The sequence below is a fragment of the Petaurus breviceps genome, unplaced genomic scaffold (genome assembly GCF_028583685.1).
Source record: "Petaurus breviceps papuanus isolate PSGF00001 unplaced genomic scaffold, PetGlider_PUasm1.0 91133, whole genome shotgun sequence".
Classification (NCBI taxonomy): Eukaryota; Metazoa; Chordata; class Mammalia; order Diprotodontia; family Petauridae; genus Petaurus; species Petaurus breviceps.
Window position 1 is genome coordinate 18,059,619 of NW_027187419.1, and position 23,162 is coordinate 18,082,780.

The window sequence follows — 23,162 nt, forward strand, 5'->3', positions numbered from 1 at the left end:
GTTACACGGCCAGTTATTTCTGGGTGTGGTGCTGAGTGTCTGAGCCCGGGATTCGATCTCCAGGTCGTCCCAACACTGGGGCCGGGGCTCTTACTCGCTGAGCCACCTGGCCGCCCCTTTTCCTCCCTGTTAATCAGTGAATCCTTTTAGAGCAAGGCCTAGTTTTGCCTTTCTTTGCATTCCTATCACTTAATGCGCCTGGCACACGGGAGAAGCTTAATAAATGCTAGCTGAGTGATTGATTCAGTGATCTTGTATCCTGTCTTTACCTACTATAACTTCCTTAAGGGTAGAGACCATATTTATATTCCTCAAAAGAATAAATATTTCCTGAGGGCACATAACAATGTTCACATCAGTGATTAATGAACAATGATTGACCGGAATCCAACTTTTTTAAAATTCCAGAGAGCATTATGAGTTTAACCCCCTCCTTTTCTCTTTTCCAGGCATGGGATTGTTTATACAGGAACCCCTGTAGCACTTAACAAATATACCTTCTCACAATATCTTCAAATTACTGAAGTAGGGTAATACTTACCATGTGATTAGTTTTTTTTAATTGAACCAGGGGTTTCATCAGCATAAACACTTCCTCCACCAAAGAAGATTGATATCTTCTTGGAAAATTATGGAGAAATTTTTCAGATCACTGAAGGATTGAGTGATTTGCTCAGGGTTACCCAGCCAAAATGTCTCAGATGTAGAACTTCAACATAGGTCTTGGCTTTGACACGAGCTTTCTATCTGTTATGCCATACTGCTAATCATTTATGTAAATAAACTGCTTATCTTTTCATGGGATTTCTCCAGAATTCCTCTAACTTCCTGATCAGGCAGGAGGGAAATACCATGTTATTGATTTTGTGGAAGAAGTCAATAAACCACTTTTGACATGTGGAAGTGGTAACTTTCAGATACCAGTAGATACCGAAAAAGTGGTTAGCATTAGAGTACCTTACCATAAAAACCCTCACATCTTGAGAAAAGTATGCCTCATAAGGAGACATATTTCTTGGTCAGATGTCTTTTTATAATCACAAATAACTATAAAACATCTTTCTTTTCTATCCTTTGCTCCCTGATCTTCCAACCAATTTCTTATAATCAAAGACTGGAAGAGATTTGAGGGAGTATAAGGTCCACCCTCCCTTTGCCTCTTTATTATTTAAAAAAAAAACAACCTGAATTCTAGAACGATTTGTGGCAATATAAGCTCCTGGGGGCAGGGATAGTTCTCTTTTTGTCTTTGTACTCCCAGTTCTTATCAGAGTACCTGGCAAATAGTAGAAACAAAATAAAAGCTTGTTGATTTAAATGTCACATAATGACTTACCTAAAGTCCTGTGACTAGATAATGGCAGAACTAGGAATAGAACACAAGCCCCTCAACTACCATACCACTGCTTTTTTTTTACACCATTGCCTCTTACCCTCATTGCTCATCATATGCTGGAGTATTTCAGCCTTCTTGGTTCCAGTGTTGCTCCCCACAATCATTATTGAATTTATTCTTTGTCCAATTTGGTCTCCAGCTGGCACCTCTTTATACAATTGGGTCCAGCATTTTCTTGTTTAAGATATTAACAAAGAGGCATGAGGGGTCAAATTGTCCATAAGAAGCATTATTCAGTTCTGTGTGATGCACTAACTGGTACTTTGGCTGTCTGCCTGCTAATTTTGCCCTTGTAAGGGACCTAGAGAAAATCTTTGAAAGGCAACTGATAATGTTACACAAGAATGAAAAATCTCTACTCTTATTATTACTTAATTGGAAGAAGTTTCCAAAGATTGAATTGTGTTGAAACATGATAGAATGAATTAAGTATAGCCTTGACTGACTTATGTGGGCGTTTCTTTGCCTCCTAGGATGATTTCCAACCCCCAGCAGCTTCAGAGACCAACTGGGAGTCAGTCACAAGCTCCCTCTCAGTAAGTATTTCATTACTGGGCTTCAGGGTAAGAAATTGATGGAATAGCCAAGGTCAATCCCCATACAGCTTCAGCTGCAAGAAGTAATCCTGGTTTAACCAAAAGCCAGAGTTTGAAGCAGGATGTATTCTCCCATATCAATCCAGTTGCATTGGCTTGTGAACAGGGCCTTTTTTTTTTTTCTTTTTTCAGAATTGTTTTAAGAAATGCTAACAGTCTTTGTAAGAGCATGTGATGGCCAATAGCAAAGTATTTGTCAGTTTCAAAGTAGAACCTGCCAACAAAAGAACTCTCTAGACATATCAAAATACAAAATTATATGGTCTATGTTCAAATGGGAAATTTTGCAATAAGTTTTAGAGAAAGCCAAGCAAAATTCTTAACCTTTATGTAATTAAAAGGTTTTTTTCTTAGACTTAAAAAAAATCCAAATTTTTGTAGTAGTATAACTTAATTGAAAATTAAGCATGTTTTCATTTGACAGAGAAATGGAACACAATTTAACATATAGCATCCAATTATAACATGTTACCCTGTTGTAATAGGTATTATGCCACTTTCCTCATTCTCCAAATTTAGCACTTAATCTTTTGTCTCTTTATAATGTCCAGTACTGAAAGCACAGACTTTTGCCTCCAAACAGCCTTAATTGTAATAGTTGAAAGTAGTTGATTTAAAAAAAATTCAAAGACTAATGATGCCCTAGGCAGGTCATGATGCTGGACATGTATGGAATTGATGAGAGGTGACTTGGTGACAAAAGGATCTTCCCCACCATACTTTATGCAGCAGAAGTTTTTAGAAAGACATAGGCTGTGATCCTTTAATTTACTTGGGGCAGCTTCTAGGTCAGTCAACACAGAATAGGCACTTGAGTACAATTTATGACAGCAAATTTGAGAAATTAGATTTTGCTATTCTGAAATTTTCTGTTGTGAAAATAGAAACCGAGAGTCTGGTGTCCATATAGATAGTAGTACAGGGCTAGGCAGAAGGCCGAGTTAGGCAGGCTAAACTCAGCAAGAAACCACAATAGGAGCACAAAACCAGGCTGCTAGACCTGGAGTTCAGTTGGCAGGAGAATGGGTCAGTCCCAGAAGTGAGTGTCCTTAGTGTCTCCACCAAGGTTGGGTGTGTACTCAGACAAAGCTCAGTCACAGCCACAATGATGAAATCCAGATAAATGTAGTTTGCATTAAAGATCTAATGGTGTGATTTGCTGAGTGACCTGTCAGGCTGTTGAAGAATGGTATCAGGGAGCTTGTCTGGTAAAAAATAGTTGGAACAAGACAAGAACCCAGTTATTAAAACTGGATGATGAAGTCAGAGTATGACCAATATAACAAGACTGATTTGATGCTTAATTCTCAATCTATAGACTAGATTATTTTTCATCATCTGAAGTCCACCTTGGGGGCGGCTAGGTGGCACAGTGAATAGAGCACCGGCCCTGGAGTCAGGAGGACCTGAGCTCAAATCCGGACTCAGACACTTAACACACACACACACACACACAAAACTAGCCGTGTGATCTTGGGCAAGTCACTTAACCCCAATTGCCCTCCAAAGAACAAAAATAAATGAAAAAATAAATAAGAAAAATAAGAAAAACAATAAAGTCCAACTTGGCCCCAGAGCTTGAAATAGATCCGAAAATGCAGATGAACATTAACTGACCCTAACTGTGGATTCCAGAGGGCTCTAAAGGGATGGAAGCAGGCTAACAATTACATAGGCAGGAAACTAAGTTAAATACATTAGAATTATCCCAAGTCCTGGGACTAGTGGAACAAGAGTGAGCAGAAAGTGAAATGATGCACCCTAGAGATGGTGTGAAGTTGAAGTACAGTGAACTTGAACTGGGCCAGTTGCAACACCAGGGAGACCTTCCATTTAACTTGCTGTTCAGATGAGGTCTAGATGGTCTGTATGGGCCTCTGGGATTATTAATACTTAACAGTTCAGAGACCTCTGCTAGACCTACTTCCTAAGGACAGAATTTTCTAAACATTAAATGAACCTTCTCGAAGTAAACACAGAACTAGGTTCCCTGGAGGGATTCACCTCATCTTCCCAGGAATCTGTGTATAAAAGTAAAACCATATCTTCCAGAAGGTTTGGGAGTTGTCTAGACCTGTATCCAATGTGAGCACTGCTAAGCTGGATGTCAGTTTGAGATACAGTCCCATCCTGGCAAAGGAGATTCCCTCATCTTTTCTTCATAAAACCTTTCTTTTGAGGGCACAGTTAATTCCTAGAAATAAGGTCCTGGTTGTAGGGGTCTTGAAAATAAAGCAATAGGTATGTGTCTTACTTTGTTTTTATTCATATTGATTTGGGTATTTAGAATTTGTTTTAAAATAGTTCAAATATCTTTAAAATTCATTTGACAAATCAATATACTAAGCTGATTTAGAGCAAACAGAGTACTTTAAGGAAGAACCCAATAGATGCTTATTCTTATGGAAGAATTTTACATTTAGTTTTCAGTTGGACTGTGCAGCCCAGCCTTGTGTCCCAGAAGATATCAGATACACCTCTGGAATGGGGAGCCACTCTTAGCTATTGACTATGAGAAACATCTCCCAGACATGCCATTATCTGTTAGTCTTTATAAACAAACTCAAAAATTTATACTGCTTTTACTTTTTGAAAAATTATCACAAGCTTTTCTGTCTCTTTGAGTTTGTTGCTTGATATCTGTTTATATTTCAAAAGGAAATAAATTTTATTCTTTCCTTTTTTTCTTCCTTCCTTCCTTATTTTCTCCCCCCAAAATGTGACAATTCTAAAATTATTTCCAAAGCTTCTACATATGGCTTCGCACCTACTTTGGTTCAGTTGTCATCGCATTTTCTGTGCTTCAGACTTCACAAAAAAAGATTAAATGAAGAATTGTAAATTATCTGCTTAATTGGAGACATATAGATGATATGGAATCAAATTAACTAAATGCTCTTTTTTTTGCATTATATTGAATTGTCAGAATTCCACTTATGTGGCTCACAATTAATTAGGTAATCACTTAAACCTTCATTTCACTATAACTCTATAGACCTCATTGGACTAATTTCCATGTCTACATTACAATTCCAAATATGGCTACTGAGAAGAATAAACAAATGCTAGAACTTGCTTACAGAATTATAATCACCTGCAAAATGTTAGCACTGATCTTAAAAGAGTGAACTATTCCTTAGGTGTGTGTAATCCAGGACTAATTTAAACCAAAGATAAAAAATTAAGTAGTTACTCTACAATTATCCAGATTAACTCAACCAAAGTTCTTGAAATGGCTGCTAATTCTTTACTTTACTTTAAGCTATACAACCCTGAAAAGAGATTGTTAGAACTCTTTGGAGCCGCTAGAATGGAGGTATAAATAAAAAGAAAGGGGTGTAGTTATTCCTAGTGAATCTCAGACCTGGACTCCAAATCACATAGAATAACACATGGCAGGGGATAGCCACTCTCACATTTGAACAAACCGGTTTTTACTTTCTGGGGAACCGCATGATGATAACATAATGATGATACTGTCACATACAGACCAAAGTGCTTAAATTCACTGCTACCTCTATCCAGTTAAGGTCTGGACTAAATAATTAGCTAACACCACTCAACGAGCATTTCCTCACCCTCTACTTTTTCAGATCACAGAATCATGGAGAGGTGGAAGTGACCTCAGGCACTGTCTAGTCCCACCCATCCTAACACAGTGATCTAGCCTCTGCTTGAAAACTCCCAAGGAGAGGCTATACACCACTTCTCTAAACATTCCATACCACTTTTGGACAGCTCTGAATGTTCAGAATTTTTTCCCCTAACATCATGCTAAATTTACCTCTTTTTTACTTCTACTCTTTGCTCCTGGTTCTGTCCATTGGTGCCCAATAGAACAAGGTTAGTCCTTCCTATACATAATATCCCTTCAAATATTTGCACATTAGTGATCATGCCTCCCTCCCGCCACCCCAACCAAGTCTTCTAATGGTGGCAATGGAAGCCCCCATCTTACTTGAAGGAACTTAGAAAATAAAAAGATACAAATGTTAATTAAAATATAAATGTATACATAGAAATTCCTCCCTCTCCCTTTGTAATATATGATGTTTCTCCCATAGGTCATTCAAATTTTCTTTGAGGTAGGCAAGTTTTTATTTAATTTTAATTAATACTGTTCTTTCTCCTTAATGATAGGAACTATTTGTCCTTGGGGGGATTGTATTGGCTTGGCAGTTCCTTTGAGCACATTTGAAACTCAGATGAGGATCCATGCTCTCCATTTCTCTTTAATGGGTCATAAATTTTTACATAGCCATTGGAGCCATGGTTCATTTGCCTCTGGATTGGACAAGGGTTAGTGAAGGAAGCCTTTGGAAACTTAGCAGGAATGTATTTGGTACCAGAAAGCCTCCTCTGTTTTAGGTGGCCAATATTATCTTTGTCCTTTGGAGTCACTCCATATTTTTCTGAAAATGTTTTAATGATAGTCATGATCATTAGCAAATCACAACACTCTTCCTTTAATTAGTTTCCTATGTGATTTTTCCACCCTTACCAAAAGAGCTGATGCCACTCCTAATTAGCCTTGTGGGAGGGAAAATAGACTTCACTGAACAACAAACTTTCATAAGATGTATATGCACTAGCTCAAGCAGCACTTTAGTAATTGAAAACCCACCAGAAATGGTACTCTTCTTCCCTTTCTCCATGAGCAGGGTCAGTGGTGATATCTGGAGGGCTAAAGATGGGCAAAGCAAGGTATCAGCATGTTGGTTCATCATTGGTACCTTGTGTGTTCCTAAGAGAAACAAAGACACATAAGAATTTTGAATAAGCTTTATGTTTAACTATCAAATTAACCTTATGAAAAAAAGATGCCAAGTGACTTGGTTATTTCCATCTGGACGCCTATATTCCTGTAATTGGCCACAAGTTGAAAGGAAGGATGGTTTCACTTTTTGAAAGGTTTTCTTTAACTTTAGATTTGCAAAAGAGTGATTGAATGCATAATGTGTGGTTTTATTTGATGTTGGAGTGGAGAAATTGCACTTGCCTTTTAGTGTGGCATGGCATGGCATCACTGGACTTCTGTGTACACCCGTCCCATTTTGAGCAACTATTTTAAAAAAATTACCATTACTAAATGACTGTTGTGTTTCATAGGTATGGCATTTTTTTTTCCCTGAGTACACTGAGTTGTATGTCACTCTTAGGGGGTATCCTATCACTCTCCATCAGTGACCGATCCCACGCTCACAGCAGATGCTCTCGATCAGACAGTAGCTGGATTTGACACCGTGGAAGACCTGCTCAAGCACTTTAATCCTGAAACCTGGCAGGAAGATCTTGAAAATCTGTATATGGATACCCCTCAATATCGAGGCAGATCTTACTATGACAGGAAATCCAAAGGTAAGAAATAATCACTTGGGATTTCTTTACCAGGGTTGTTCATTTGCTTAATAAGGAATTGATTATTTTAATGGCAATAGACTCTAAGGTTCATTAATGCACTCATATTACCTCAAATTAGCTGATAAGTATTTGCCTGGTTGAATGATCATACTTCAGGGACTTAAAATGAAGTTTCTATCTTTGGTCTAAACAGTTTTACTTGTGTAAGGACAAGTTAGTATTCCCAGGAAAGACCGAAGTCAATTCTAGATTGGTCATAAATCCAAAAGCTGAAAAGGGTTATCAAGAAATTATCTGTTCCAATCTCTTCCTTTCAAGCAGGCAAGGTATTATTGTCCCTATTTTTAAAGATCAATCAGTGAATTAACAGATATTTGTTAAGGGCCTGGCACTGAGCTAAATGTTTAGGACAAAATAAAAAGTGAAACAATACTTGCCCTCAGAGAACTTATATTATAATATGGGTGGTAGCATGTTCACACATATATAAGCACAGAAAAAACATATGCAAAGTGAATATAAGGTAGTCTGGCAAGAGAAAACATTAGCATGTGGGAGTATAGAGAAGAAGAAGGGGAGTCAGAAAAGGCTTCATGTAAAACACGTGCTGAGCTGAGTCTTAAAGAAAGCCAGGGCCTCCAAAGGGTGAAAGTGAGGAGGGACAATACTCCAGAAATGAGGGATGACCAATGCAAAGGCATGGAAGTTAGGAGACTGAGCGTCCAGGAAAAACAAATGAGGAAAATGAGACAAAGAGAGGCCGAGACCTGCTCAAGATTATCAAGCTACATGCTAGTAACGAGAAGAAGCATCTTTTGTCTCCAAGAACAGAGTTCTCTCCATTGTTCCAGAAATCACCTTTTTTTGCTACTCCTAGCTACATTATGTCATCTTATATCCCTTTGTTTAGACAGGAGAGTAATTGGATTTCCAAGGCTTGAGGAAAAGAGATGAAGATTTAGCTAGTAATAGCATTAGTATATTTAGCAATGATGAATGTGCACTTTTAAAATAAATATCAATTTTATTGCATGACAACTGCACTCTACCATACTGTCTGCCTCCATAATGGATCCAAGGATAGATTCTCTCACATGTTTCATTTTCACCCATGTCATTTCCCTCTTGGTACAACACACACAAAACCTTCTCTGCACCTACCAAGTTTAAAACGTCCACTCCTTTTAATTCCGACAATTATATGTTAGTCTATCTCTCTGATGGTTTAGTTCCAAAGACAGTAGGTACAGACATGAAAGGGACCTTATTGATCGACAAGTACAACTGTCTCTTTTTATAGATGAGGAAACTGAGGTCAGGAGTGAAAGCCCACAAAACTGAATTAAGAACTTGAAAGGACCTTAGGGAATATCTACTCCAACTCCTTTATTTTATAAATTAAGACTTTCCTAAAGTCACACAGATAGTAAGCAGCAGGGTTAAGATTGGAAATCAGGTCATTTGACTCCAAATCCAGTATTTTTCCACCCTTTTATGCTGCCTCTCAGATTAATGGGAAAACGCTACATGAGTAGCACCCATGGAACAAATAAAGGATTTTTGTTCGTTAAATAAAAGATTCTAGGTTCTGTTTTCTGTTTTCTACTATCAATAAAGTTTATCATCCAGAGTCTTCTGGAAAGGAATGCTATTGAGACTGATTGACATCCATAGCAATTCAATAATTCCAAAATGTATTAAGCACCTGCTGTATACAGAGACCCATGGTAAGCATCAGGAGAGATGGAAAGTTTACAAGAGAAGTCTTCATGGAGCTTATAAAATAATCAATCAACAAGTCTTATTAAATAATTAATAGATTATCACATTTAAGGCACAATGCTAATGCTGAGAATAGAGTGAGTCTCTGCCTTGAAGGGTCTTACATTCTAATGTCAGAGATAGTATGTACACATATAACTATGTAGAGAAGATATGGAAGGGATACAAAGGGGTTTGAGGGGCTAGGGCCCAAGCATCTGGGGGAAGAAGAAAATATGTCATGAAGAAGAGGGCTCTAGGGCTAGGTCTTCAAGAAAATCAGAGATTTCAAGGAGTGAAACTAAGAAGAGTTCCTTCTGGGAATGGGGCATAGTGAGTGCAAACAAAGGGATGGAAGTGGGAGTTGGAGCTTCCCATGAGCGGGATAGCTGGTAGACCAGTGTGGCTAAATTACAGCATGTGTGAAAGGCTGTCAAGTGTAAAAAGACTTGAAAGGTTGGAAGGGGGCAGGCAGTGAAGAGATTAAATATCAGAAAGTGAAAGGAGTTTATCTTTGATCCCAATAGGGAGCCTGGGATTTTTTGAAAAGGGTCCTGGTCACACAATGAGAGCTTTTAGATAAAAGAAAAAAATTGTTTCCTGTTATATGCAGGATTGTTTTTTTTTTTTCCTTTTTTTTTTTGATCCAATGTTGTGGTTTCATTAGTGTGGGGAAACTTTGTAAACTCTGCACCTCTCTTTGGTAATTTAGAGTTATTTAGGGGCACTGAGATTAAATGATTTGCCTAAGGTCCCATGGTCAGGAGGTATCAGAGGTACAACCTGGAACAGAATCAGGTATTCCCGATTCCAAGGCTAACCCTCTGCCAACTCTGCCATGCTTCCTTTCCAGCATTCCTAAGAACACAAGATTGTCCTTAAGTAACACATTGACACTCTGGCCATTGAGTTTACTACCTGAGCTTAGAGACTGGGAGAAAAAAAGGAGCTCACAGTTGACAGGACGGGCTTTTCTATCAGAAAACAATACAGGTAGCTAAAGCACTGATCAGAAAGGAGTAAAATCAAACTGAGTCATCAGCAGAGCACAATCACAAAGAGGCTCAGATAGTCAGTTAATAAGCATTTATTAAGGGCTAACCATGTGCCCAGTTCTTTGCTGAGGGCTAAGGATATAAAAAGAGGCAAAAGACAGTTCTTACCTTCAAGGAGCTCACATCTAATGGGGGAAACAACATGCAAATAAAAATGTATGTGACACAATGTAAGAATATCATAAAAGTAAGAAGAGGCTAGGTTATAAAGGGTGTTGAACACCAAGCAGATGATTTTATGTTTGATCCTGGAGGTGATAGGGAGGTGCTGGAGTTTATTGTGTAAGAGGATGATGTGATCAGACCTATGTTTTAGGACAGTCACTCTGGCAGATAAATGGAGGATGGATTGGAGCAAGGATAGACTTGGGGTAGGCAGACACAACAGCAGGCTATTACAATAGTCCAAGCATGAGATGATGAGGGCCTGAACCAGAGTTTTGATAGTATCAGAGGAGAGATGGGGAAATTTTGAGAGATGTTGCAGAGGTAAAATTCACAGACTTTAGCAACAGATTAGCTATAAAGGAGATAGTAAGGACCAGAGGATGACATCTAAGTCATAAGCTGAGGGACTGGGAAGATGGTGTTGCCATCAATGGTAATAAGAAAGGTAGGTGGAGAGAGTTAAAGGGAAAGATAATCATTATGATTTTGTACAATTAAGATATCTAATGGAGCTCCAGGGCAAGATTTCTGAAAGGAAGCTGGAGATGCAAGATTGGAGTTCAGAAGGGAGTTTGGGGCAGGAGAGACAAATTTAAGAATCATTAGCATAGAGATAGTAATTTAATCCTGGGGAGTTGATGAGATGACCAAGTGAAATAGTATACAGGGAAAAGAGAAGAGGGCCTGGACCAAACTTTATGAGACACCCATGGTTACACAGTGACCTGGATAAGTATCTAGAAAAGGAGACTGAGAAGTAACACTCAGATAGGAGGAGAAGCAGGAGAGTGGCATCCTGCAAGCCTAGAGAGAAGAAAGTACCAAGAAAAGAGCGCTGATTAGCGTCAAAGCCAATGAGGACTGAGAAAAGGCCGCTGAATTTGGCAAGCAAGAGATCATTGGTAACTTTGGAGAGAGCAGTTTTCAGGGACTGATGAGGTTAGAAGCCAGATTGTGAAGGGTGAAGAAGAGAGTGAGAGGACGGAGAATGGAGGTGTATATTGTAGGTGGTCTTTTTGAGGAGTTTAGCCACAAAGGGCAGAAGAGATAGAGGACAGTAGTCAACAGGAGTGGAAGGATCAATTGAGAGTTTTTTGAGGATAGGGGAAATGTGGGGATAGTTTGGGGCACTGAGGAAGTTGCTAATAGACAGAGACTGAAGATATGTGATAGAATGAGGATGATGGACCAATTAGTTGGAAGAGATGGAGTGGAATCTCATGCAGATAGACAGGTTAGCCTCAGTAAAAAGAAAGCCTAGATGCAGCTCCAAAGAAACTCCTTTGTGCCAAGTACCCCCATCCCCTTATCTCTCTGAAAGGATGGGTAAAGGGTAAAGGATATGGTTTTTGAACTATTAGAAAGATTTCAAAGGTATAGGAGTAATAAGCCATAGAATGTGTCTTGATATTCCAACTTCTTTACCAATGTAGCTACTTTGAGGGAATATAGGCTACCACCCTTCCCCACACATAAATGTTAAAATATATATATATATATATATATATATATATATATATATATTTAATAAAAGTCCCATACAGAATAGGAAGGAGCAACCTCAAATGCTGCCTTTTCTAACCCAAACCTGAATGAAAATTCCTTCCATCATGTATCTGACAAGCATTCAATATAGGCAAGTGAGGAGCAAAGTAGGTTATAGTGCTGGACCTTGAATCAAGACATCCTGAATTCAAATTTGGCCTCAGAAACTTAATAAATATGTGACCATAAGTAAGTCCTTAACTTCTTGCTTGCCTCAGTTTCCTCTGCTATAAACTGGGGATAATAATGCTGCCTACTATACAGAGTTGTTGATAGAATCAAATGTGATGATGTTTGTAAATCACCTAGAACACAGTAGGTAGGCAATATATAAATGGTTATCACACACACACACACACCCTTTGCTTAATGACCTCCACGGAGGGAGTTTTGCAGCAGTTATTCAGCTTTGGGACATTATTTTTATATTTTATTTTATTATTATTTTATATTATATTTTATTTATTAATATTTATTATTATTTAATATATTTTTTAATATTTATTTTTATTTCCTTCTGCCAAGATTAAATTTGCTTCTTTTTTTGCTTCTACTCATTGCTCCCATTTCTTCCTTCTTTGGCCTCTTTTATTTGATAGTTTTCTATATACATTAAATCAGAGGCAACTAAATGGTGCAGTAAGATAGAGTACTAGGCTTAGAATCAGGAAGACTCATCTTCCTGTATTCAAACCTGGTCTCAGACACTTATTAGCTGTGTGACCCTGGGCAAATCACTTAACCCTGTTTGCTTCAGTCTCCTCATGTATAAAATGAGCTGAAGAAGAAAATGACAAACCACTCCAATATCTTTGCCAAGAAAACATCAAATAGGGTCACAAAGGGACACAACCCAAACAACTGGGCAACATCAACATACATTAAATCATACCTCCCTACCTAATCTTCAGGCAAAACAATCCTAATTCCTTCAATCTATGCTCTATGGAAATGATCATAATCCATTCTCATAAAAAAGAATATATACATATATTGTGTGTACATACATATTTTTGAAAAGTGGAAATTGATCAAAAAATTAAATTTTAATAAGTATTTTACTCAATAATAATTACTCAGTAATAATGACAGGTAATGTTAATCTCATTAGGGCAGCTAGGTACTGGACCTAGAGTCAAGAAGAACTGAATTCAAATCCAGCCTTAGACGCTTACTAACTGTGACTCTGGACAAGTCACTTAACCCTGTTTGCCTTAGTTTCTTCACCTATAAAATGAGCTGGAGAAGCAAATGGAAAACCACTCCACGTTATCTTTGCCAAGAAAACCCCAAATGGGGTCCTGAAGAGTCAGACATGACTGAAAATGACTAAACAACAACCGAATGTTAATCTGTTAATCTCTCTTCTTTGTCTTTCAATTAATAGTTAAGATATGCCCCCCCAAAAAAAGGTTTTTTTAGGCTTTTAAGCATCTTTCAGATGTTACTGGTCCTCTTCAGATCATTAAAAAAAAATGTTATTCTCATGATTCACCTAGCATGGATTCTGGGGGCAGGTATTGGCAAATAATTAACTAGTGGTTCGGCTTTGGTACATGTCCAAATAAAGAATTCCAAATAAAAGTCTTCTCTAACACTGCATGTTCAGTTACTGGGATGATCTTGCCAGAGAAGTCAGGATGACATCCTAGTTGTTTGTGACCATATAAACATAATCCCTCTTTTAGCTGGCTTTCATTCTGTCTCTTAATCTCTTGTTTAGAACTGCCTGAAGGCAGATTTTCACCATTTCATTTAATCCTGGCAAACCCCTACAGTTTCCAAATTTATATAAATATCCTTGATTTAATTGTTTATCATTCCAGGGACACAGAACCACCTGTACACTCAAACTGGCAGTAAGAGCCTTGATTTTTCTGCCTTAATAACAAGAGTACATATATACATCAAAGAGTTTCACATTTGTATTCATGAGGATAAAAAATAACCAGGAATAGGGTTAATAACAGTAAAAATGGACATTTATAGAGCGCGACAGTTACCAAGTATATTATATTGTGTACATTATCTTATTTCATTTCCACAAACCTGTGAAATAGGTTATTATCTCCTTTTCTAGATGGAGAAACTGAGTCTCAGAGAGGCTGTGGTTTACTAAATATTGTGCAGCTAATAGGTGGCAGAGGCTATAGGTCTTTCTGAAATTGTATCAGTGTTCTTTCCATGACACAACATTGCCCAAGATGGAGAGGCAGGGAGTGGTGGGGAAGAGAGGAGAGAGTGAACTGAAGTGAACCACTGTAAAGACAAGCACTAGCAGCTTTCCTGTGAACAGCTTGAAGATTCTGATTACATAGTGTAGTGAACTCCCTATTTATTCAGCAGTAAATTAAAGCAAAACATTCATAGAAACCAAAGTACCGCATTCACAATGTTACAACATAACAAGTTATCACTAAAGTGGCCACATAGTTTTAAACAAAAGATATCATTCATTAAGTCCTTAACTCAGTCATCTAAGGAGCAAGCCTCTTTAAGGGACACAAACTGCAGTCATTCAGTAAGTCCTTAACTCAGTCATCCTTAAGGAGCAAGCCTACTTAAGGGACACAAAGTACAAAGGCCAAAGTTCTCCACCCCTAAGTCACAGTAAATCATGATCTAAGGTTTTTTAGGCTTTTAAGCATCTTTCAGATGTTACTGGTCCTCTTCAGATCATAAAAAAAAATGCTATTCACCATGTAAGTACCCAAGGTGAGGTCTTTTCATCTTGACTGTTGGCTGGCTCTCAGATTCCATGGTTCCTCTTCCATGGATCCAGCTCCTATCTGAATCTACCCATCACCAGGGTTCAAAGGTAGGCAGCTCTCAGCTCCTTGTCCAGTTCCTCATTCAGTTCCCATTCCATATTGAAGCTCATGGTGTCCAGTCCTCCTCAAGTCCTTCACAGTTTCTGTTTCTGGGAAGACAAAGCTTAACAGATCCACAATAACATTCATGCACATTGCCAGCACCATCATCAATTTATTATCTGCCTGTGAAATCAACACAGACTCACATACAAGGTCTGAGAACTAAACACAAATTGTCAGTGCAGTCCCAGGACCTCTGAATCCCTCCTCCAGGACTTCTGTAAGCAGACAACCAGAAAATCCTCTTTCAGGGCTTCCAGTAAGGTCCCAGGGCTTCTGCATAAAGTATCACAGACAAAAATCGACACAAACAGAATAGAGTTCCATGACCACAAATGTTCCCTTCTCAGTTCTACCCTCTCCCAACTTGATCTTCTCCTTATATGTGGTCATTAGCTCCTCCCCTTCCTATTGCATCAGCAACAGGGGTTAAGAAATTCCAGTGTTCACAAGTTCTGTTTCTTAACAACATCTTGATATAATCATGGGCAAGGCTGAAAAGAAACTTGAACTGAAACAAGGTGCTAAATAATTAAATAGCTGAAACAAGTCAATAAGTACTCCTTTGCTTGCCACTACAACCACTTGTAACATAACGAGGATTTGAGAATCTACCATATGCAATCCATGGCCAAATCTTTTTGTTTCTACCTTTATGACATCTCTCATTTTAATCTCCTTCTCTCCTCTTGTACAACACCCTTGTTCAGGACCTCATTCACTCTCACCTAGAGTACTGCAATAGCCGACTAACTGGTTTTCTCTGGATGCCCCCCATGTGTGGAGCCCTCCTCCACTCTTCCTGCTGACCTCTTTGGCTTTCTTTAAGCCCCAACTAAAATTCTGTCTTCTACTGGAAGCCTTCTCCAATGCCTTTTAAATCTCATGCCTTCCCTCTGTCAACTTTTTGCTCTTTATCTTGTATATAGTTTGCTTTGGATATATTTGTTTGCATGACATCTCTCCCATTAGATTATAAAGTCCATAAGGGCAGGAACTCTTTTTTTGCCTCTTTTTGTATCCCCAGAATTTAGCATAGAAACTAACACATTAGTTGGTTTTTTTTAATGTTTATTGATTGATTTTCTTCCTTCCTTCACTATCCCACTCCAATCCACCCAGCTGCCAAGGCAATTTCTCTAACTCATAAATCTGACCATGTCACCCTCCTGCATGACAAGCTGCAATGGCTCCCTATTACCTTCAAGATCAAATATAAATTATTTTGCTTTGCATTGAATGCACTTCATAACCTAGCTCCTTCTTACCCTTCTATTCTTCTTACACCTTGATCCCATCTATGAATTCTATGATCCACCTAAACTGGTGTACGCTTTGTTCTTTTCACACTACACTGCATCTCCCATCTGTTTGCCTTTACACTGGTCATTAACCCCCTATATTCAGAATACTCTGGTCCCTGACAACCTCTTAGTTTCCTTTGCTTACTTCATGATACAGCTTCTCATCTCACCTCCTCCAAAGTCCTTTTCTATCTTCATACCTGCTCTTGCCTTCCCCTTTCAAATTACATTCATATAATCTTTATATGCTTTATATGTACCTAGTCATTTACATGTTATGTCATCTATTAGAATGTAAACTTCTTGAAGGTAGGGGCTTTATATCCCTAGTACTAAATCTAGTATATGGCACAAAGTAAGCACTTAACACATGCTTATTGATTGACTGACTGCATGACCCTGTGATAAGTTCCAAGGATCCAAAGACAAAATGTAAAATGGTCCCTGTCTTCAGGGAGTTTTTGTTTTACTAAAGGCTACTAGATGTAAATAGAGAAACAGATATAAGGCACTTTGAGGCAGGATGGAGCACTGACTACTGGAGTGATCAGGAAAAACTTTGCCTCAGAGAGGATGGATGCCTGACCTGAATCTTGGAAAAAAGCTTCCAAGAGGTAGAGGGGAAAAGGAGAGGATTTCAGGCAGAGGGAACAATGTTAAGGCATGAAGCCAAGAGATGAAATATTGATTTCAGGGGATGTATAATAGGCCAATCAGCTGGAATGACAAGTATGTCAATGAGAACAGTAGGAAATTATTAGGAAAGGTAGATTGCAGCCAGATTGTGTATGGCATAAATGTCTGACCAGAATTTGTATTTTGTTTGAAAAACAATAGGAAACAAATGGAAATTGTTCTTATTATTTTTATTGTTGTAAATAATAATCTTAACTAGCATTTACGTGGTGTTTTAAGATTTTGCAAAGTGCTTTACATATCCTGTTTCCTTTGTTCTTTATTTTCATTTGATCTGTGAGCCAGGTATTATTATCCCATTTTACAAGTGAGGAAACTGAGGCTGAGAGGTTAATTTGCCCAGAGTCACAGAGCTAGTAAGTATCTGGGGCAAAATTCAAACTGGGGTCTTCCTGACCCTTACTTAGTCCTGACTAATACTCTCTTCAAGTGAAGTTACAACTTTGTTCTGCCTGTCATTAGTCACCCCGATGATATCATTGCCCCCTTAGAGATAGAAGGACAAACAACAGCTCTTCTGATATGTGCCTTGAAGGAAAAAATAATCGATACAATTTTTATCTGTGTAACAGGTTTTTGCTTTGTTTTATTTTTATGCTTAGCATCTAGCACCGTGACTTGTTTCTTATAGATAAGTAGTAAATGTTTATTGAATAAAATTGAATATATTCGGGACATGAATATGGTGATTTCTGTGCCTGAGATGGAGCAAAGTTAGAAAACAGCTAATAACCCAGTCAGAGAGGTATGTAGGATACCAATCATCAATCAATCAACAAGCATTTATTAAGCACTAAAGACACGAAGACAAAAATAGAATGGCCCCTGCTTTAAGTAGCTTACACATATAAGTATACACAAAAGATATAGAAAGTAAACACAGTATAATTTCCATGGGCAGGCACTAGTAGATGGGGGCATGAGGGAAGGCCTAATATAGGAAGCGGAACTTGAGAGGAGCTTTAAAGGAAGTTACGCATTCTAAGAAGTGGAGGTGAGGAAGGAGTGTGTGGCAGACACAGGAGATAGTCTGCACAAAGTGGGAGTTGCAGATGGTGGGGGATGGAATGTTGCGTATTTGGGAACAGCAAGGAGGCAAACTTAGCTGGAATTTAGCTAATACATGAAAGGGAGCTTGTATTTGATTCCAGGAAATAAAACAGGCCTGGAAAGGTAGGCTGGAACCAGATTATAGGTCTTAAATGCCAAGCTAAAGAATCTGTATTTTATTCTATAGCTTTTTTTATTTGAATTTTTTCTGTAGCCCTTAAAATTTGTTGAGCAGGGGAATAACACAGTCAGGCCTGTGAATTGTTTTAACATCTGCGTGAAGGATGGATTGGAAAAGAGAGAGACTGAAGAAAAGAAGGGTTTTTTTTTTAAAGACTCTTTTGTCCAGTTCTCCTATAATTTTCCTTGTGTCTCTATTTTCTTTTCATTCTTTTTTTTCCCCATTGGGAAATCTATTTAAACAGATCAAATAAAATCCATGCTTCCTTGTCTTTGCATTTAGAAGAACCGCCCAGGTCTAGGCCCCCATTGTTTTTTATTTAGAATATGAGATTAACTTCCTAACTGATCTCTCCACTTATAGTCTCACCCCCTCCAATACATCCTACACACTACTGCCAGAATAATCTTAAATAAAAACTCTGATCACATCGTTCTCCTACTCAAAAATATTCAGTACTTCCCCATTACCTGCTAAATTGCAGCCATATTCCTTAACTTAAGTCTATCTCACCTCAGCATCAGCAGAATCCCAACAAACTTTATGCTGTATACTTTTCTGGCTTTATCTTTGTCAAGAAAACCCCAATCAGGGTGGCTAGGTGGCACAGTGAATAGAGCACCAGCTCTGGAGTCAGGAGAACCTGAGTTCCAATCCAGCCTCAGTCTTAGAAGTCTTAATAGCCATGTGGCCTTGGGCAAGTCGCTTAACCCTGATTGCTCAGCCTTCTCCCCTCCAAAAAAAAAAAAAAAAAAGAAAACCCCAAATGGAGTCACTAAGAGTCCAACATGAGTGAAACAACTGAACAACAACACATAGTTATTTGGGGAAAAATCCTACAGAAACTAAATTCTCAATGTAACCATTAATATTATTAATAGAGGACATTTTAATTGAACTTTGTTTTCAAAGCACTATCCATTATCTCATTTAATATTGAAAATAATCCTGTTGAGGTAAGTTCTACAGGTATTATTATCCCCATTTTATAGATAAACTGAGTCACAGGATATGAAGTGATTTACCCATGATCACACAGCTAGTGAATGTCTGGGGCAGATTTTGAAGTGCAGTCAGAGTTCTTTTCACATTACCTCTCTTTGTAACTTCTGTGTGTGTTTTAAAGTATCAGAAAATATTGCCAAACATTAAATTTCTATATGAGATAATTTACATGAAACCTTTCTGGCACTCTTTAAAAATCTGTCCCCTGGATGCTGTTTATGGAACTCAGTGTGATTTGTGATTATCCAGATTCCATCTTACCCCCTGAGCCAGGAAGTGTTAAAAAAAACAATGTTATTTATCCTGTAGTGACTGTTTACACATAAAATTTTTAAAGAAAACATTGGAGGAGAGGAAATATCTTTGGTTCTTTTTTTCCCTCTAATTCCCAAACTTTCCTAATATTTCACAGGTTTTTCCACAGAAAAACAGTATACATATTGGTTGTTGTAGCTCCCCTCATAATTAGATTTCTTCCTATTATTTAGGGATTATAATTCTGATGCAAATAAATAAGAAGACAGTTCTATACTGTGGAAAACAGGCAGCCTTAAAGGTCTCCAGTTAATTAATGTGTAATTTTTAGCAGTCATTCTGGTTAAAAAACGAAAGTCTGTCTTTCTTTTCCCATGTTCATCCCCTTGTTAATCCTCAAGGTACTATTAATTTACTTAGTGGAGGCCCAGTATACTCAGAATGAATGTGGCTACCTTAACTAGGTGCTCAGTCAGTCAATAAACATATAGTAAATGTCTGCTATGTTCCAGATGCTGTGCTGATCCCTGGGGATAGAAATATGTACAAAAGAAAAGAAAAGAAAAATATTCAGGTAGTAGTTTGTCTTGATGAGAGGATCTGGGTCACCAAGTGTCTATGGTGCTGTGCTAAATAAGCCCCATTAAATTAGGCTAAACACATAATCATTGCCTTCTGACACTTACTAGGAACTTCTCCATTCCTTTAAAAGCCTTTAAGAGAAAGGGAGCCCATCATCTCTGGTTTTAATAAAATCTACTCGGTTCTTTACATGGAGAGGTATGTCATAAATGTTTATTGACTATTTATTGAATTTCTCCCTTCCTCTGCCTTCTGAAAACCAAGAAATTACCATCCTCTATTGAAAACTATTTGCACCCCTCCTTTAAAAATAAAACCAGCACAAGACCATCATAAAATTTAGTTTATTCCAACATTTTTTAAAGAAGTCTCCACATTTTCCTAATTAGACGTTATAAAAACCATCGTAATAATGTGCGTCAAGCACTTTGTAAACCTCTAAGTGCCCTTCTTTGTAGTGATTAGCTATTACACAATTGTTTTCATCTGAATTTCCAAATCAAAATAAGATACTCAAACACATTTTTTGCTAATATGTGCTCATTTAGAGTATGGGAAATCTGATCTGAAGGGTAAGATTCTTATTTCCATAAAGATAAATAAACTACACATACATACTGATGTTGAATCTAGAAAAAAAGTCTGGTAGACTTTAGCCACCTTATGAAAAAATCCTATATTTATTCAGATCTCCCCCTCTTCTCTCTTTGAAAGTATAGAGAAACTCGTGGTTACAGAACTCAGAATGTTAGGTTGTTGTATATGTATGTGTATATACATATACATACACATACATGTGTTTTCATGCACAATTATTTGTGTATATTACATGATCAAAGTATATATGCATACTTGTGCATGTATGATCATATCTAGTACTTTGCACATAGGGAACAGTCCATTTGTACTTTCCCAATGGTTACCACAGATCAGTTTTTATGACCACAGTAAAGGTTTGTGGGCTGGAGCTCAAGAAGGAAAGATTTCTGAAATCAAGTTGTGTTTTTATCAACAGCCCCTCCTTCTAGCTGCTGAAATCCAAGCAGTTTGAGAAGGTATATCCTTAATTGCCACAACATTTTATACTGCTGTGCTACATAAGCTGACTTTTTTTTTACTTCATCTTCATCAGGTAACCTAGAGGATAATTGCAGCACAAAGGCTGCTACTGAGCTCAGCATTTTATAAAGAAGTTGGTTAGATGTCTTCCAAAGTCTCTGAAGGCTGGAGCTAGCTTTTAGGAATGATTACTGAATATTTTTAAGGCCATGAAGAAGCTTAATTGGGCACTCATGCACAAGGCAGTAGCAACAGTAAAGGAAAGAAAAGGTAGACAGACTGAAGATTGATGAGAGGACAGCCACAGTAAAGGTGGACTGATAAGGCATAATATTGAGAACAGTTTGGCAAAGCTGTTTGCTTGAATTACAGAATTAACACTGAAGCTGGCAGAGGATGGAGATGACAATAAATGCTTTTCCATTTTCACTCTGAGGTAGCAATTTGTTAAAAATCTTTCACAATGAATTGATGATTCATCATTCAAAAAAACCCCACCAAAAAAACCCAAACCCCACAAACATTAATCCATTAGCAAAAGACTTTAAAAATGTATACTAAAAGCTAGATAGTCACCGCATTTCTTTCTTGCTAGCCCTGTGAAATATAATACCTGGGGCTTTTTGTTTGCTTTTTATTCGTTTGTTTTTCCCATCCCCACAGAAAGAAGTCGAATTAGTCTTAGAGATGACAAGCAAGAGGGACAAATTCACCTCCTCTCTCCTATCACATTTGGGCTTCAAAGTTCACACTAGGAACAGTAAATCCTATTTCCGAGACACTGGTTGTAGAATCCGGGGACAGAAGCCTGAGGAAGGAATAGAATGAGATAATTCATGCCTCAGAGTAATAGGAACCCCTCATTGTGGCTTAAATTCTAGCCCTCAGCTAGTTCAGCCACCAGCCTAGTTCAGGTCTTCATCACCTCTGAAAGGACAATTGCAAGGCTTCCTATTTGATCTGCCTCCCTCGGAGTTCTCCCCACTCCAAACCTCCACACATCTGCCAAAGTGATTTTCCTAAAAGGCAAGTCTGATCACAGGTCACAATCCCTCCTACCATTCAAAAAACTCTAGTGGTTCTCTATTGCCTCTAGGATCAAAAATTAACTCTTCTGGTTGACATTTCAGATTCTCCACAGTCTGCCCCTTCCTACCTTTCCAGTCCTTGTATACTTTGCCCTCCTCTTCTCATTCTGCATTCTAGACATAATGGCCCACTTAACTTCCCACATCTCTGTGCCTTTGTACTGAATGTTCCCCAGGCATGTAATGTACCCGCTTACCTCGACCTCTTGGAACCCCTGGTGACTTTCAAGACTCAGCTCAAGTTCCATTTTCATCGTAAAACCTTCTGTGGTCTCCCCAGTTGGAGGTACCCTCTTTCCCCAAACTACCTTATATTCACTTTGTGGGTATTTTCTGTACACTCAGATGTGAACATGTTTTCTCCCCCATTAGAATGTAAGGTCCTTAAGGGCAAGAATTATTTCATTTCTGTCTTTGTATTCACAGAAATTAGCACAAAATAGTCATAACAGCTAGGTGGCAGTAGATAGAGCAGGAAGACCTGAGTTCAAATCCAGCCTCAGACACTAGCTATATGCTCCTGTAAGTAAGCAAGTCATTTAACCCTCTTTACCTCAGTTTCATCAACTGTCAAATGAACTGGAGAAGGACATGGCAAACCACTCCGGTATCTTTGCCAAGAAAACCCCAAATGGGATCATGAAAAGTCAAACATGTTGAAACAACTGAACAATAGCAATAATCATTTACTAAGTGCTTGTTGAATTGAGTGAGTGAGTGAATAGGTGAAGTGGAGAGAGCACCTGGTTTGGAGTCAGAAGATCCGGGTTCAAATCCAGTAGCAACCTGTATGACCCTGGGTAATTAATTTAACCTCTCTGGGCCTTAATTCCCATCTTTAATGTAAGGGGACTAGACTAGATGACTGTTAAGGTCCCTCCAAGCTCCAAGTCTATAAAATGTTATTTAACATAGTAAAGGAAATGCACAGGGCAAAGTGCCCATGCAGTTCTTTGATTTGTTTATCTGTATATAATGATCATTTGCCACCAGGAACTTTGAGGTTAATATAGAAACCGAATTAGATATCTTCTACTTCGAACATGCTACCTTGGGAAGTAGTGAGCTCCCCATCAGCATAAGTGTTCAGACAGAGAAGGATCACTTATTGGTGATCATAGGTCTATATATTTAGAGACTGAAAGAGGCTTCTGAGTGATTCAGTCAATCTACTGTCATTTATTAAG

The 23,162-nt window shown here is 38.2% G+C and overlaps 1 protein-coding gene across 4 annotated transcripts in view; it reads left to right on the top strand.

Moving 5' to 3' along the window:
• The window catches only part of PDGFD (platelet derived growth factor D), a 337,251-nt gene that overhangs the window by 284,477 nt on the left and 29,612 nt on the right, over positions 1-23,162 (top strand). For 3 of the 4 annotated variants that reach the window (XM_069080540.1, XM_069080538.1, XM_069080537.1), the window contains exons 4-5: positions 1,870-1,932; positions 7,152-7,350. In XM_069080540.1, the coding sequence (XP_068936641.1) occupies positions 1,870-1,932; positions 7,152-7,350 (262 nt within the window). The remainder of the gene's footprint in view (positions 1-1,869; positions 1,933-7,151; positions 7,351-23,162) is intronic. The other variant, XM_069080539.1, reaches the window with a different exon arrangement.